This window comes from Brienomyrus brachyistius, chromosome 5 (assembly GCF_023856365.1).
Source record: "Brienomyrus brachyistius isolate T26 chromosome 5, BBRACH_0.4, whole genome shotgun sequence".
Taxonomy (NCBI): Eukaryota; Metazoa; Chordata; class Actinopteri; order Osteoglossiformes; family Mormyridae; genus Brienomyrus; species Brienomyrus brachyistius.
The window spans coordinates 17,667,481-17,685,011 of NC_064537.1; the positions used below are offsets into that span (position 1 = coordinate 17,667,481).

The window sequence follows — 17,531 nt, forward strand, 5'->3', positions numbered from 1 at the left end:
GAGTGTTGTAATGATAAGATCTAAGGTCCCCTGCCTCCTGTAAGCAGGCTGTTTTTCTGCTTATTTAGCACATGGGGAATCTACTGGTAAAACAGGAGGTAAAGGAGTCCTTTCCTCAGTTGTGCTGTGTTGTGAAAGCAGAAGGCCTAACACGAGTCTGTCATTACGAAAGTCCAATTCATCTCTAAAGTTAGCTTCCGCTCCCAGCACAGTGTTTCACATTCTCTAATGTTCACCCACCATTTTAATCAGCATTATGACTGAAGCTTGCGCAGGTGTGTATTTATGCATTGAAAGCCACTTCCTTTAGTTTGTACGGCAAGACAGGTTGAAGAGGCATGAGGAAAAATAAAACTTGCTTTCAGGTTCAAAATCTTGTCTTGAGGTTTATGCAAGTTTTTGCACTTCCTCTCCGAGGTACGTCAAGAAGCATTTAGGACCTGTTTGGTCACACTCATGACTGGCAGGACTATTTTTGTAAGTTGGTAGCACGGACAAACTGTATCAAACCAGGGATGGGGTGTAGAACTCTAATGCACATTGTTCTATGTTTTGGTAAGGTAATGTGTAAAACTTCTCTTGATGATGTCACATGGGGCGACGGCTTCAGCATAGGAGACCAGACTTTCAGTCTTTGTTACTGTCACATGTCTAGACATACAGACACACACACACACACACACACACACACACACACACACACACACACACACACACACACACATATATACATATCAGAATCAGATCAGACTCAGAATCAGAGAGTAATTAATTGAAACTGGATTTATATCCCAAGTAGTTTGAGGCAGAGGACACCCTGGACAGAATGCCAGTCCATCACTGGGGACACATACGCAGATGCTATGGGCAGTTTAGGGACGCCAGTTTGTCTGACCAGTGAGGAAGGCTGTGTAGATCTACACACACAGATTTGGGCTCCCATGAAAGTAATGCATGAGAAGCTTAAATCAATCACAGAAGTACTGAATCAATATTGCCATTTAGTGTCTAGTAAGATTATTATCGAGGCAAGGAATTGAGTTGTGCGTATGGTGTATGAAACTACAAACTGAAACGAAACAGAAAAAATGCAGATCTATGCCGTTTATTCACACTTTATATTTAATAAAACCAAGCAGTACTTATTAGTAACATATTACTGTATAAGCATCATAGTAGCCACACTTGGGTTGGAACTCCTTTGACTTCAGAAGATGGTGGCAATCTATGTCAGAACTCAACAGGAGGAAGTAGGTCCAGAGGACCGATGTAATGCTCATTACTGCAATTGCTAAAGATCTGATGTGAGCATTTTGTCCAGAAGAGGGCAGTGTAATTACCCTCAAAGCTTTTGCTGATGAAGTTGGGACAGTGGCTTAGGCATTAAAAAGCATTTCAGTGTTTGTTACATGTTACTGCTGGTGAAAATGTTATGGTGTCAAAAACACTAAACAGGCAGATAAAGGTATTGCAAATTCTGGAATGTATTCAGGATAATCGGCACATGCACAGCCAGGCAATACCATTATTAAATTTAACATAATAGTTCATTCAAACTTGAAATCCTGTCATAATTTTAAGCAAATATTTTTGCAACCTTTTCAATTAGCAGTCTTTTGAATCAAGTCACATTGATCCATATATACAATTACTAGAAGCATAGTGCAGAACCAGGAATATGAGTCATTCGACATCAGTACATCATCTGAAGGTGTGGGAGGAAACCAGACCACCTGCAGGCATCCCACACGCCTACAGTCTATATAATCGTATTCAGTGAAGCAGAGGGCAACTGAAAGCAAGTTTATTTATATGCTCAGTGGGCACAGTGCATCTAAATAAAATCATTGACGGAAATACAAAATATTACTTCATACACCATCAGCCCAGACCATTAAGCAATATTTAACATGAAAGAAACTTAAAAAAATTCAATATAACAAAAACAAAGAAAAAAATCAATATAATGATTCAACATAATGAAAGTTATAATGAATTATAACTCTTCGTTTCACATTAACAGTTCCACATACACTTCTCACTGAGGTTAAACTTCACAACTCTTCATATAGAGGCTTGATAACCACAGGAAACGGCATATTTCAGGAAACATGGTGGCGCAGCTCAGAACAGTAGTTTGAGGAAGTGATGTACTCCTTCACGTGGGCTGGATGGATGATGGGCAAGGCACAGGGTGGCTTCCGGTGATCTGGGAGGACGGGCGACAGTGGAGTGGGAAGGAAGGTGGTGGAGGTGGATGTGAGGTACGACCTGGATGTCGGCAGCGTGGGGGTGGTGGAGGCACAGCTGTCGGGGGGCGAGGTCGAGGCGCCGCCGCACAGAGCGCAGGCCAGGCAGCCCATGCTACTGAGAAGCTTCTGGACATCACCACGGAAGCGGACGCCCACGAGGGCATAGAGCGGGGGGTTCAGGCTGCAGCGTGTGTAAGCCAGGCTCCGCGTGACATATTCGGCCATGAGGGTGGCGTTCCACTGGGTGCACGATGCGACGACACCCGCCACCTTGACGGAGAGCACGACGGTGTAAGGGAGCTGGAAGAGCACAAATACCAGCAGCAGGAGCAGGATGAGCCGCAGGGTGCGCTGCTGTCGCCAGCCCTGCCCCCTCAGCAGCGTGCGGCCAATCAGGGAGTAGCACACCAGCATCACCAGGAAAGGCAGACAGAAGCCGGCGATCTGGGTGGAGCGCGTGGCCATCCTGACCTCCCAGGTCGACTGCAGCTCGCACTGCATGGAAGCCTCATCCACACTAACGAAGATGATCTCCGGCAGGCTGAGGAGCAGGGAGACCAGCCACACCCCAAGCACGACCAGCTTGCCGTAGTGCAGCTGCCCCCGGCGCAGGCGTTGCGCGGCGTGTGTCTGCACAATCACCACGTAGCGGTCCACGCTGATGCAGGCCAGCAGCAGCAGGCCGCTGTAGGTGTTGATGGCATACAGGCCGCGCGTCATCTTACAGAGGATGTTGCCAAAGTCCCACTGGTCCAGAAGCATGTCGCCGGCCTGCAGCGGGATGGTGAACAGCAGCAGCATGTCACACACGGCCAGGTTGAAGAGGAAGACGTCTGTCATGCTGCGCAGGCGCAGCCGGCGGTACAGGGTGAAGGTGGTGATCACCAGCAGGTTCCCCAGGAAGCCCAAAAGGAACACCACTGAGAAGATGCACATCTGGACCACTTTAATGGAAATCTTTTGGGTCCAGTTGGTTTCGCACATCTCCTGGAAGGTGCCGTTATCATAGCTGTCATTCTCATAGATGTACTCGTCCATGTTAAAGAAAAGCACTTGGGAGGCCATATGATGGTAAAAGCTTGCTTGAATTTAAGCCTGTGTAAAGATAACAGCAAAACAGTGGCCGTGTCAACTTTAATGTTTCGAAGTAGATATCAACTCATGAAACCATATAAAGTGCATCAGTGGTGTAACTTAACAAAACTTTGAAAGCCATATGATCTCAAGGAGCTGAGCTTGATAGGAACACAAATTGTGACCAGTTACTGTAATAACACAGATGAAAGTAACACCGTGTCAACACTGTGATGAATTAATGAATGAATGGACAACATGCATTACCTTTTACAATAAACGTATGGAAAGAATAATACTGATTCAAGCTGTACACCCTCATTATATGCTCCTGCCACTGTACCTCAGACATCCACTCTGGTGGAGTCTCTTAATCTGAGAGACTGCCTAGTAAAACAAGAGGACAACACTGAAATACTGTTATACAGCTTAGAGAGCAGAATTCTTAGATTAATGGGCAATGCAACATGGCGTGTAGATAACTGACAGGGCCTTTGTGGTTGCAGTTTCATTAAACTACTCATTTAGTTTTTCATACTGCTTTCAGCTTTGTATTCTTTGGGAATGGCCTTGCATCGAATTAATGGTATTTTTGGATTTCTAGACACCATGAAAGCGTCAATATAAATGTTTTTCCAAAAGCTGGCATTTATTGTGATGTTAAGTGCATTTGACTGTTCTGATGTGTTTGAGGGGGAATTCATCGTTTTAGCCATACATGGACTAAAGACTGGTATTTGATAGATTAGTTCCAAGTTCATCTGAATATGAAAACACTCATAGCTTTTAGCTGTGGGAGAATGATATCAGTAATTTCTGAAGCTGTATTTTCGGTGATTCCTTTTATTTTCTGAGAACTGAAAAGGTTTATCTCCAGGTTGTCAAAAGGCAGTGGATGGACAGGGGTACATGCTGTATATGAGGTAAAAATGCCAAATTGCATGTCTTTGGCCCATTAGAGAAGGCCAGAGTACTAGGAGGAAAGCTGTGTGATACAAGGGAGAACCTGCAATCGTCAGATATCCAGAGCAGGGTTCAAACCTCCAATCTGGAAAAGCGAGACAACAATGCTAGCCAATGTAATTCCTTGTCCTATTCAAGGTCATGGGGATCAAGAGCCCATCCTGGAAGCTGCAGGTATACGGCAGGGAACAACCTATGATGGGGTGTCAAGCCATAACAGGGCACACTCACATACCAATGGGCAGTTTGGTAACTTCAGTCAGCCTCAGCAGGTTTTTTGACTGGGGGGGACCAGATTACCCAGAAGAAAAATACCAAGACGACACAGGGAGAATATGCAACCCCCCCCCCCACACAGAGCCATGGCAAAGACTCAATCCTGGTCCTACAGGTGCAAGGCAACAGTGCTAACCACAGTGCGCAACCATATCTTAAACGTTGTACTCGGGTGACCATCTTCCGCTTTGCGAAAATGAAGACATCGAGGGAAGCAGCGCATATATACACAAATAAAGTATTCTGACAGATGAAAGCTAATATCAACTTAAAAAAAGCAAAATCCTTAACATTTCAGACATTTTTAAGTCCCAAAAAAGAGGATGGGAGGTCCAGGAATGATGTATGGTGACCTTACATTATATAGTTTTTCAGTTTTAAACGACACATTTAACTTGAAGTGCTATGTTTGGAAGTCCGCTTTTAAGAATTTGGCAGTGCACTAGCGCTCCAATTGTATTAGACTCAAAAGGAGATGGCAAGATTACTATGCTCATTTTAATGAAACATGGTGTAATCTAATTCAAGATAAACTGCAGTCTCTGTGCCACCGTTAATGGTGTTGTGTTTTCCAAACTTTAAGAACAATTAGAAATATAGCAAACGAGTGAAAACATTTCAGCCCAAGCTGTGGGTTAAAAATACATCCTCGAGCACCTGGTCGTGTGAACTGGATTTCCAGTTTATTTTGCCTGCCTTTATTAAGAAGTGGAATGCTTTATACATAACATTAACAAAAGAAAAATCATACCAAGGGGAATTAGCTGCGGTCACATAAATTGAGGCTTTTGAGTAATTCCCCACCACATTTTCATCAAAACCAAACTAACCTTGCGTGCCAGTGCCTTCAGTCCGTTACTCATAGGAAAATGTGGGCAGCGTATAAATCATCCTTTGCACGCACCCTGACGTTTTAGCTGTTACTCTGGGCTATATATCCCCCATTTGATGTGCACCACATGAGAGATAACACATAAAGCCCAGAATTCTCCAGATTTTGTTGAAGAGCAGGTTGAAATTGAAAGAGATCAGCAGGCAGGGTAAGTACCCCGGGTCATTAGTACTTCATATTGTTAAAGTATGTTAAAGTTAACTTAACTGGGCTTGGTTTGTTTGGTTATACTTGTAGGTGTTTGTGTTTTCAGGCAGACTGCAGGCTTGAAATAAAAATAGATATGGTAACTTTTCATTTACACAATCAGCTACAGAAGTCGTTTGCATAAGCGTCAGATATCGCTTATGGCCTGATCGGATGTATGTAGATACAATAAATCTGTTAATTTCATTGCATTGCCAGTATGTTAAGAAAGAATGAAAGCATATTTATCACAAAATAATTTTAACCAAACATAATTTTTCATTATTTCATCATTTGAGCGTATGCGGATTTATGCTGTAGCCACACACCTGCCTTTTTTATAAGTCAAAGCTGTCGATATTCTTCCTGGAATAAGGTTTTGCTTATAGGACATCTTAAGCAAAGGCATTAGACCACACAAGCAGCTGGATAATAGGGAAGTTTTTATTTTAATAATTTATGCATTAAGACAAAGTCCTAAATGATTATATGTTAAATGTCATTCACTTCATACTTAAACATGTATACAAACGTGACCAGCAACATGCATTCTTTGAATTGTAAATATAAATGCTATAAATACATTTACACTTTATATTTCACTGCGTGGTTTTAGGTTTCCCCAATGACTGAAGAATGTCATTTAAATATTATTTGCCAGGTATGGCAAGTCCAGATTTTAAATAAAGCACACTTAGAAGTTGCTTTGTGTTTATGTAATACTAGGAGTTAATGTAATATTAGGAGCTTCTTATTAAACTGTCAAAGACGTAAAAACAATTTGAGTTAATTGAGCTTAAAACAGCTTTTCACTGAATATACTCAAAACAAGAAGTGAAACATGACTCTATCATATTTTTTTTCTGTCAAGCATTAGTAGAATCAATCCTACATTTTCCTGTATAAATAAATTTTAATATAATCATGTTTCTTATGGCATCCTGTTATGTTAAGGTGCCAGACATTGTTTATTAGTGCTTTAGAGAGCAAAAATATTTAGTAATATAGGCTATTGTTAGGGTACATGGAGAGACACTCCGGGTAACACTTAAAACATCATTAAGCAGGAAATGCACGTACCAGATTTAACATTAATGGTTTCCAAACGAGCGTCCAGTCATTAGCAAAAATGTCCAAGTAGTAATAGATCAGTGTACATACCTGCGTTGAAGGGAACTTGACGGATTAGGTGCAAAATGCTGGTGTGGTGGCACTGTGGCTCGGAAGATATGCTTGCAGGTTCAGAAATTGTCAGCCTATTGCCTGCCCTTGCGTTGCCCCAAAAAAAAAAAACAAAAAAAAACATGTTTTGGTGGCAGGGCTGTCAGTGCTGTTTAGCTCAGATTCAGAGGGCTTCTAAGAAACCTTGAGTCGACAAATAACTTCAAGCCACATTAGATTAAGAACTGGCACACTGTCTGCAGTGCAATATGTATGGTGCGACCTTTCACAATTTAGGGGAATATTGCAAAATTTTACAGTCCATGGAAAAACATGATAATGCTTCATTTCCACAGTACAAAAATAAACACAAGAAACGCAAGTCTGTTTTATTTATTAAAAAATTGAGTGAAAATAGAATGTAGCGTTTGCAAACCCAGTGACCATTGTCCCTGCATTCAGCAGTGGAGTTCCTTGGCTAGAAGACTCAGAAAGAATCTTCTTTTGCCTTCCCACCCTGTACATGCCTTGTATAGAATGTAGGCATTCACTGCCACCAGGCCCAGCATGTTGTAAAACACAGCTACTGACCACCTGCGTGTTGCTGCTCGAACTGAATACATGCGCGCCATTCTAAACACTGACGTGGAGAATTCCTCTCCCTGTGCGGTGTCCTTTGCCAATGGAGGAAGTTCATGGCAAATGTTATTCACCATGCCCAGTAACGTGAAGCAGTCTGTGTGACAGTGAGGTGAAGAAATTGTCCATCGTGACATTTCTCCTGTCATCCAGAAATGACTCCGTCAGACTCATGACCACGTTCTCTTCACCGCGAACTGTGCTGAAAGTTTCACTCCAGGAGAACACATGACCATAGATGTACAGCTGTTCCCGACCAAGGTTCATTGTCCATGCATTATATCACATCCAAGCCGGACAAATTTGGGATCAAGTTCTGGATGGCCACGGATTTGGAGACCAAATACGTCTGCAACGTGTCCCCTAACTTGGGAAAGGACCCCAGTCACCAGAAAAGGGAGAGGCTGGCAGAGAACATGGTCATGAGTCTGATGGAGCCATTTCTGGATGACGGGAGAAATGTTACAACGCACAATTTCTTCACCTCACCGTCACTGTCACACAGACTGCTTCAGCGCAAAACAACACTACTGGGCTCAGGGAATAAAGTTCAGCGTGAACTTCCTCCAATTGCAAAGGACACTTCACAGCAAGAGGAATTCTCCACATCAGTGTTTAGAAGTGGCAGTGTCTCCTTACATTTTATAACACAGAACCAGTGCAGGACATTTTAGTTTGATTATTTTACATACATTGATTTATTTAGTTCATTGATCCTGACCAGGATAAGTAATTGGAAAATGGACGAATGCATAACTTGTTTTGCATCTTCCTAGAATGAAGAGGAAAGATAGCCAAACAGAGCGATGGTTCTTAATGACATGGATGGGCCAATGCTAAAACACACCTACTCTGCGGATGCTTGGCTGAAACTGGGCACGGTTCACTAGTTCAGTGGGTGGTTAGTATGAGAAACATGCGTTAAAGAAAAATCTGTAAACAATGTTGGTGAAGTTGTTTGTAGGCAGGGACCATGTTTTTGTTTCAGGGAGGAGAGTCTTGTGGCTTGAGGCCTGTCGTGACCCCGGGGTCGTAACTTGTTCCTGACCTGTTCTAACCATGCCCAGTAACGTGAAGCAGTCTGTGTGACAGTGAGGTGAAGAAATTGTCCATCGTGACATTTCTCCTGTCATCCAGAAATGACTCCGTCAGACTCATGACCACGTTCTCTTCACCACGAACTGTGCTGAAAGTTTCACTTCAGGAGAACACATGACCATAGATGTACAGCTGTTCCCGACCAAGGTTCATTGTCCATGCATTATATCACATCCAAGCCGGACAAATTTGGGATCAAGTTCTGGATGGCCACGGATTTGGAGACCAAATACGTCTGCAACGTGTCCCCTAACTTGGGAAAGGACCCCAGTTATCAGAAAAGGGAGAGGCTGGCAGAGAATATGGCCATGAATCTGATGGAGCCATTTTTGGATGACGAGAGAAATGTCACAACGCACAATTTCTTCACCTCACCGTCACTGTCACACAGACTGCTTCAGCGCAAAACAACACTACTGGGCTCAGGGAATAAAGTTCAGCGTGAACTTCCTCCAATTGCAAAGGACACTTCACAGCAAGAGGAATTCTCCACATCAGTGTTTAGAAGTGGCAGTGTCTCCTTACATTTTATAACACAGAACTAGTGCAGGACATTTTAGTTTGATTATTTTACATACATTGATTTATTTAGTTCATTGATCCTGACCAGGATAAGTAATTGGAAAATGGACGAATGCATAACTTGTTTTGCATCTTCCTAGAATGAAGAGGAAAGATAGCCAAACAGAGCGATGGTTCTTAATGACATGGATGGGCCAATGCTAAAACACACCTACTCTGCGGATGCTTGGCTGAAACTGGGCTGAAACCAGTGCAGGACATTTTAGTTTGATTATTTTACATACATTGATTTATTTAGTTCATTGATGTTGGTGAAGTTGTTTGTAGGCAGGGACCATGTTTTTGTTTCAGGGAGGAGAGTCTTGTGGCTTGAGGCCTGTCGTGACCCCGGGGTCGTAACTTGTTCCTGACCTGTTCTAACAGACAATACAATACAACAACATTATTCATCAACATGATTTTTGAACTTACATCAACATTATTCATGAGCATGATTTTTGTCTTAAACTGAGGATGCAGAATCTTACACCCAAACAAATATTGTTTTAATCTAACATGCATGCTACTCATCATACTATGGTGGCTGTTGGTAGGTTTGTTATGTCATGGACATGCCTTCAGTGTTCCATTAGTATGTCTGTAAATGAATGTGTATTAAGTATGGGAGCATGTTGTGTATGTATGACTTTATAATATCTACATTACTGTAAAAGCCCCCCCTGTGGATTATGGGTGCAATAACACTACCATAAGCCTACTGTGTCTTTTAGCCCAACCTGTGTCTTTGAGTAGCGAAAGGAATATTGCACCATTACACCAATCTTCATGATTCTCAATCATATTTAAGGGTAATTACAGCCTGCTGAAAGTTGATTGGTTATTACCAGGCATGTTTGAGGAGTAGATGAATTTTTATTGAATGATTAATTACAGTAGGACATCTGGAAATGAACAAGTACACAAAATTTCACATTTCTGTGTCCGGTACTTTCTGAGTTATAAATTATTTTGAGTTATAGCACTGCCTATAGGGTGAGTTTTATGAAATTTGACGTGTCGCCTCGGACTGTCATACCAACTAGAATTAGCAAGTTTGGTGAGAATAGGATGTTCTGATGAGGAGAAATCAGTTATTAAATGCAATAGGCCAAAGAAATGTATTGGTCCGTAGCATCAGAACAATTTGCCTGATCTGCAATTCAAATTTTGTGTGAGTTGGATGAATGATCTAGGAAGTTTGATAAAGTATATTTTTCATATTATGCAAGTTAGCAAATTACAAATAAAGCAGACACGTAAATCACAGTGCCACCATCAGGCTGATTGGTAAGGTTTTCTAGTTACAAGTTTTCTAGTTTCAAGATGACAAGTTATCTAGGTACTGTAACCAACAAAGGTCCCTTTGTGATACAGGCCCCAGGTGCCTGCCTGTGCCTGCAATTGACTGGTTCCCCAATCAGAGTGTAATCCACCATGGCTTCATCTGCACACACACACACACACACACACACACACACACACACACACACGCGCGCGCACACACACACACGCACACACACACACACACAAACACACGCACACACACACACGCGCGCACACACACACACGCACACACACATACACACGCACACAGGTTTGTAATTATATTTTTGTGGGGACTCTCCATTAATTTTTAAGGGAAAACTCTAATCACAACATGACGACCTAAACCCCTAACCATAAGTAACCAAAAAAGAGAGAGCACTTTTACATTTTTGATTGCATTCACAGATGATGAAAAACCATTACCTAAAGTGCTATAAAAAAAACAAAACAGGTTTTTCTTACATTGTGGGGGACATTTGGTCCCCACAATGCAATATAAACCTAATGCACACACACACAACCCTGACCAGGGTGATTTTAGGTATTTGTGAATACTACTACCACTACTCCTACTACTTCTACTACTACTACTACTACTACTACTACTACTAATAATAATAATAATATATGCACACTGTGTCACATTATCTGATATTTGTTATTTTTGTATGGGGTTATGTTATTTGCTTTTCTTTTTTTGTATGACTCACAGTGAAACAAAGTGTAAATTCTGTGGTAAAAACTGAAATTCTTTTCAACCATGTTCCATTTTTGACACTCTCAAGTGACTGCTGTTTTGTTCATCTGAACACTTCGATGCTTACAGAATTATTTTAAAAGTAGATACAATGGCTGTATTTTTTTCCCTCATATTTAGTCATCATACTTTTTCGTTACCTTGAAGTATACTTCAGGGCCCTGCAGAGACGTTTCAAAGGGCAGATGCTCGACAAGGTGTCGATTTGCTAAGTCGGCGATTGTGTAAGGGCATTCGGGATCTCAGGAGGGAAGCACTTTCCGTCGTCCCGGCAAAAGGGGCAGGTGCTAAAGCAACCCTACTCCACCCCCCTTGTTCCTGATATATCCTCTGATCCTAATCCAGGCATTCTTTTCAAAATTTGATGGCTGATCATGCACCACACACCTCTATGTTTTCACAATTTCTTTTGTATTATGTTGTATAATTGTTGTATTATGTTTCATAGAAAAAGATAAAGTACACAGTCGTATTTTGTTCCGAAAGGAAGACTCTCCCCCTCCTAGTAAGGTGTAGTAAGGGATGACAGCGGGATGCTGGCAATCCGCAAGCTGCCAATGGGAGGGCACTACGCTATACCGTAATCTAGTTTTGTATTTGGTGTTTATGTTATGCGATCACGAATGCTAAATTTCTTTAAGTGCTTGTATTTCAGATAGTATAACCAAGGTGCAAGCTATTGTGCATAAGCCGATTTTCCGAAAAGTTGCTGCGATCATTTTTTCTCCACCTGGACTATACCAATTACAACTGCAGTGGATTTAATTTTAAACACTACCTGGACTGTGTAATAGCGGATTCAGCTATGTATTCAGCCACGACATAAACTTAAAAAAAAAAATAAAAGAATTAATGATCCTGACGCAGCTTGCTGATGTGATATAAGGATAAGGTTTATTATCGGAGGGTGAGCGCGCGCCTGGTGCTCGTGACCAACCTCTAGGAAGGAGACCCGGAGCCGCGCGAGTTAAAGTTGGACGGAGGGGGAAAGGGTGCACATTGTGTTCAATGGAAAGAAGAAATTTTCATGAGAAATATCCATTTACAGCTTAGATACCCGAGGAAGCATGTTTCTAAAAAGAAGGATGAATTATAAAGCACTTTGCACAAGTCTCTTATTTTTTCTAGGTTTTCAACACTGTTCATCACGTAAGTCGTTTTCAGTTAGTCGTCTTTGAAGTCTCTGCTGTGCAGACATTGTGCATTAAAAATAATAGTGGTTATAAACAGATGGGCCTTTCATGGTGAATGTCAAGGTTAAAAGAGAGGACGCTTTAGAGGTAACAATCTCGTGTTTTGACTTATGCGCACACCGTGTTAAACTCTGATCGTAATATTATAAAAGAAAATTCTGTTAGAAACGTTATGTTTGCTGTTATGACAACAATTTGTGCATCAAATTTGGCTTAAGCCCACAGCCGATGCGCGGAGTCTGCTGGACAACTCTTCTGCATTGCAGTGCTTTTCTCGGCTTCCCAGTCCATGCATGGGGAAATACATCCCTGCACGCCTATACGATACTAGGGGATCATAACGCATAATACAGCTCACGAATAAATACGGTATCTGAAAAACACAAAATTCCGCAATTTTGTAAAGTTATGGTTTTATCGCTTCACCTTAAGTGAGCAGAAGGCGTTTGGAAAGGGACAGTTTCTGAATTACGATCTTATGCGGACCACGCTACTGCGGTAGACGAAATCGCGACCTTTATGTGTGGTAGACTGTTATAATATCAAAATAATGGCGTAAAACATGCGGTGGTAATCTTATACATAAAACGGAAAATATTTTAAGGCGTACTCCTTCGAGACGCCGAATATATTTTGTGTGACGTCATTGATAATAAAAAAATATGCATAAAATAGTTTTAGTTTTTTTTTGCTGTATTTTACTGTGCTCAATTAAGCACAAGCAAAATAAATGTATATACTAATCGCGTTCTGCTTTTAATTATTGATAAATCATGACATTATAAGGGTCTTTTGAAAAAAAATTACTTGCGGAATCTGGGCACATTTGTAGTCAAATCCCCTTTCATTCCCCGTCTGCAGGGAGCAGTAGTAGCACCAGTGACATTGAAAACCCGAACTCCAACCACACCTCATTAGTTGGTGATTCCGTTATTAGGAATTTTAATATAAGTGTTGCTGAAATCAGTTGTATAGGTGTTCTAGTTATCAATGGCATGCTTCCATCGCTTCTGAAGAATAGGCTATTTAACTGATTGTTGAAAATAATGATTCAGCCAGTATGTAGTGTTGTAGAAGGGTTTCATTTTTAATTAGGTTGGTAGCTAAGCTATACTGAAAACGGACTGTTTATGAAGCTGTGATTATTAGTGGATTTTTTTTTACATTGAATGCATTGATAAAGAAATGATGTCGTTATTCTGGAAAAGGCCTGTATATGTTTTAAATGTGATGGTGTGCACCCTGATGTTAGAGATCTCTGTGTGATAGCTGAGAAAACGTCGGTGTAGGAATGAATAACTTTTTGACATAGACCGTACCACATGTTTCCCTATAATAGCGAACTATCACATGCTAAACAGTTTAGTACATATGGGCCAATTCTGATATATCTTATAATATAAACAAGAGGGATACAATTATCAAATGTGATTAATGTTATTTTCAAGCACCTCAGTCCAGTACACCAAGGAACCCACAATGAAGATCAAATGGTTTGTGATCAGAAGGGAGATTTTGAGTGACTTACTGAAACTTGGCATGACGTCCTTTACCTAAATTTCTCCGCAGAATTTCAGCTTCCTCCATGCAGCATGTGATACTAATAATAAAGGTTGGAGTAGCTTCTATTTTATGTATCAGTTTAAGCTGCAAAGATGTTCTTCTAAGATGTTCTTAGCTACTGTGCTAAAAGGTCAACAGTCAATGTAGTCTCTAACCCTCCTGAATTTCCCAAACTACTGTCTGCATTGTTCCTTAAGACAATACGCTCTTGACTGGTGATTTTAATCTTAATGTTGACGGTACCTCAAACCAAAAGGCTATGGTGTTTATAAAGCTTTTAAAGGTACTGGAATTTAGCCAAGATCTTAAACCAATTCAATATTTTGGCCATGCATACATTGAACCCAGTCATTACTTAAGAATTATATGTTAATATACAGTGAATTATTGATATTGTGGTCTTTGGTCACTAAAGTAGGTATAGTTCCTTTTGTTGATAAAAAATGGCATGGAACCAAAGGTTAACTCATGGTTATCTACACTAGATTTAGTTGCACCGAAGGAACTGAAAAACAAGCCACTAACCAAAGCTAAACCTGTATAGTTGAGTGCTCTTAAAGCGGAAAGGTTATTGAGAAAACTGCAGTTGAGTTCTTTAACTGTACCTTATTATATTTTTAAAAATGCAAATACAATATTAAAACAAAGTAATACTTACAGAAAGGCACAACTATTTTTCCCCAGGATGATAAATGACTCTAAATGATTGATGAGGCTTCTCTGACCAAGTGTTGGGAATATGCATTGTTTTCAAGAATAAAATCATGATTTTTAATTTTAATGCAGCATTTTCTGCAGGTCCAAGATTGATTCCTATATTTACGCATTGACAAGACACTATGGATGCTTTTAGAAAAATAGGTAGAAAGAAGCCTTGTGAAATGGTCTTCCAGCTGCATTTTGGGTAGAATTACAACACTTTATAAAAGACATTTTCTGCGTTGTTAATGACAGTGTGTTAAATAGACCAAGCTGTTACCTGTATATGAGCATATTTCCAGAGGAACTCAAAACAGCTGTAGTCAAACCCTTGTTTAAGAAACAACATATTTTGAGTAATTTTACATCAATCACCGATCTACCATTCCTCAGTCAAACAATAGAATAAATGGCGTGTCGCTATTAATATGATTAAATGTTAATTGATTTCTTTCATAAGAACAATATTCATGAGAAATGACAGTCGAGTTTCAGATCAGGTTGCAGCACTGAAACTTCATTAGTAAAAGTGAAAAATGGCCTTAGAATGTATACTGATTCTAATGTTTCAGTTCTTGTGGTGATGGATTCAAGACCTGGATTGTTCTTTCTGGAACTGTAATAAAGTGGTCTGATACATATTTAAGTGGAAGACAATTTTGTGGTTAATCTAGGTGAACATGAAGAAGACATGAACAGGTGTGATGTGCTTTACAGCATACCACTAAGCTCTGTACTGGGCTGCTTTTACTTTGCTCGTATAGGCTGCTGTTAGGTTAAATTATCAGTGAGCATAATGTTAGCTTCCATAGTTATGCCGACAAATCTATATATCTGTAGTGATACCAATGCTCTAAACCATTTAATATAATTATCGTATGATCAGTCACTAAATGAATAAAAAAGAGAAATTTGTATTAGCAATATGACCGTACCATGCTTCATGATTAATCTTTTCTTGCATGTTTGTGTGCAGGAGTATACAAATATATAAGGAGTAGAATGCAGCTTGTTCTAAGCACTACAGACAGAATGTTCACACACACACACACACACACACACACACACACACACACATGTAGGGTATACCTATCCTTTTGGGGCCTGCTCATTCCCTTCTATGGGAAAAATGCTAACGCTAACTATGACACACGCACACACACACACACACACATGCATGCACATACATACACACACTCGCACTAAGAAGAAGCTGCATGTTTCTTCTATCACTGATTATAAAATCCCTGTAAAAACACTTAGTTGCTTAGTACCATAATACATCAATCCTCAATCCAACTATGCTTAAAGTTGAGTTTTTAAAAACTTTATGTGCTCGCACAAGAAGAGTGCAAAACATTTTATGGTCTTATTTTTAATTTTAATGTTATTGTAAAGCACTTTGAGCAACAACAAGTATTATATTGTTGTTGTTATTATTATTACACATTACAGTTATTTTTATGTTCAGGCATCAGATATCTAAATATGTATGATTCAGTGTTTTAGACCTGCTATTTTCATTAGTCATTGTTTTATAAGCGTTTCTGCACTCTGATGGGTACCCAGCCTGAGTAAGCAGTTCTGTCAAGGAGAAAAGAGTGTTTGTGGTAAAAGGTCTGCACACACACACACACACTTCAGCAGCGATGTTGTGGCAACATCTGCCATTAAGTGGCAGTGGAGAGCAAATGAGGGGAAAATGTCATATAATGCAGTAGGTTCTACTGGCCTGGTGCCATTAAAAGAGTAGCTTGAACATTGTTTCTGCAGTACATTGTCTGCATCCTTCAAGACATTCTTTTGCAGGAGGCCTACCAGGTGCTAAAATGCAAATGAACTGCTCATATAACCTGAAATATATTGAGATTTGCTCAGGGCATTTCAGGGTATAAATGGAAACTATATGTGCATATGGCTATTGCTGTGTTAGTTGTTTTTAATTGCTATTATTAAATATTAGGGGTATAAAGATGCATTGTGATGAATTTATTAAAGTGGCGATTCAGCTACATTGATCTGTAATAGATATATGTCAGAGTCATTTAATCCATTTTTGGAATTAAATAATCTTAAAGATACAGCAACCTCTTTGCATGGGTTAGATATGGAAGATCCTAGTGAATGTGAAAACTTACGCATAATACTTAGTGACCCCTAACAGTCTGCTAGCCTGAACAAAGTGTGTTTGTTACAGGGTTTCTGACTCTCACGCTTAGAGACTCACATGCTCACGCAAGAAATCTTATGGCAAATCTATATTATTCCATTATAAACCTAGAGTTTGCTGCATCAAAAGCGTTGGAATAGTTTGCAAATCCCACAGACTATTTACAAGGTAACCCAATAAACTCTTACATACATGTAAAAGTGTGTGAAGACTGGCCTCGAATGGAAAATCTCACTCCAGCCAGCCGACCAAAATTTTCAACCCTGTCATTACCAATTTATACACAAACAGCACTGCACTTTATACTTTGCATGTCAGATTACTTTGTCATTTCCTGTCTAAAGTATGCCCCTGTATGTTCAAACTTAATATTGTTCGCACTGGGAGCACTGTGTTTTGGACCCATTATTAAAATTAACGGCACTGTACAGTTGAAGTTATTGAACCCATGTGGATTTTTGGCAAGTCTTTTCATTTTTCATTTGTACATATCCTACCGTAAATAAAAACAAATATAGCGTTCTTGAGTTGCTCCTTGTTTTGTTGATATGTTAGTAAAGTTCGTCTGCATATTTCAAAATAGGTCGTGGGGAGAGTAGCCAGCTTCCCCTGTTCTAAAGGCCGCCAGTCAAAACTGACTTACATTAATATAATGCCTTAGTAATATATCAGTAATATGATGTTATGTAATACAAATCCTTGCGGTGTTGGTTTTGGCTTA

The 17,531-nt window shown here is 40.2% G+C and overlaps 2 protein-coding genes across 5 annotated transcripts in view; one reads left to right on the forward strand and one right to left on the reverse strand.

Moving 5' to 3' along the window:
• Positions 1-17,531, forward strand: part of LOC125742574 (contactin-associated protein 1-like) — a 51,654-nt gene that overhangs the window by 3,892 nt on the left and 30,231 nt on the right. For 2 of the 3 annotated variants that reach the window (XM_049014686.1, XM_049014684.1), the window contains exon 1: positions 11,458-12,334. The exons of the other annotated variant lie outside the window; for it this stretch is intronic. Coding sequence is in view for 1 of the 2 variants with exons in the window: in XM_049014684.1 (XP_048870641.1) it covers positions 12,253-12,334 (82 nt within the window). In the remaining variant the exon portion in view is untranslated. Of the gene's footprint in view, positions 1-11,457; positions 12,335-17,531 lie in introns of those variants that run through there. 3 annotated transcript variants of the gene reach the window in all.
• On the reverse strand, positions 1,100-9,707 carry ccr10 (chemokine (C-C motif) receptor 10). Of its 2 annotated transcripts, XM_049014689.1 has the most exons (3): positions 9,275-9,707; positions 6,805-6,911; positions 1,100-3,347 (listed from the first exon to the last, which is right to left on the reverse strand). In XM_049014689.1, exon 3 carries the CDS (start codon positions 3,315-3,317, stop codon positions 2,103-2,105), a length of 1,215 nt encoding a protein of 404 aa, XP_048870646.1. In that variant the 5' UTR covers positions 3,318-3,347; positions 6,805-6,911; positions 9,275-9,707; the 3' UTR covers positions 1,100-2,102. The 2 variants fall into 2 exon arrangements, with proteins under 2 accessions (XP_048870646.1, XP_048870645.1); XM_049014688.1 differs by lacking the exon at positions 9,275-9,707 and having other exon boundaries at positions 6,805-8,183.

Excerpts from the sequence above, each read along its gene's own strand:
- ccr10 (XM_049014689.1), bottom strand. The coding sequence starts at position 3,317 with ATGGCCTCCCAAGTGCTTTTCTTTAACATGGACGAGTACATCTATGAG.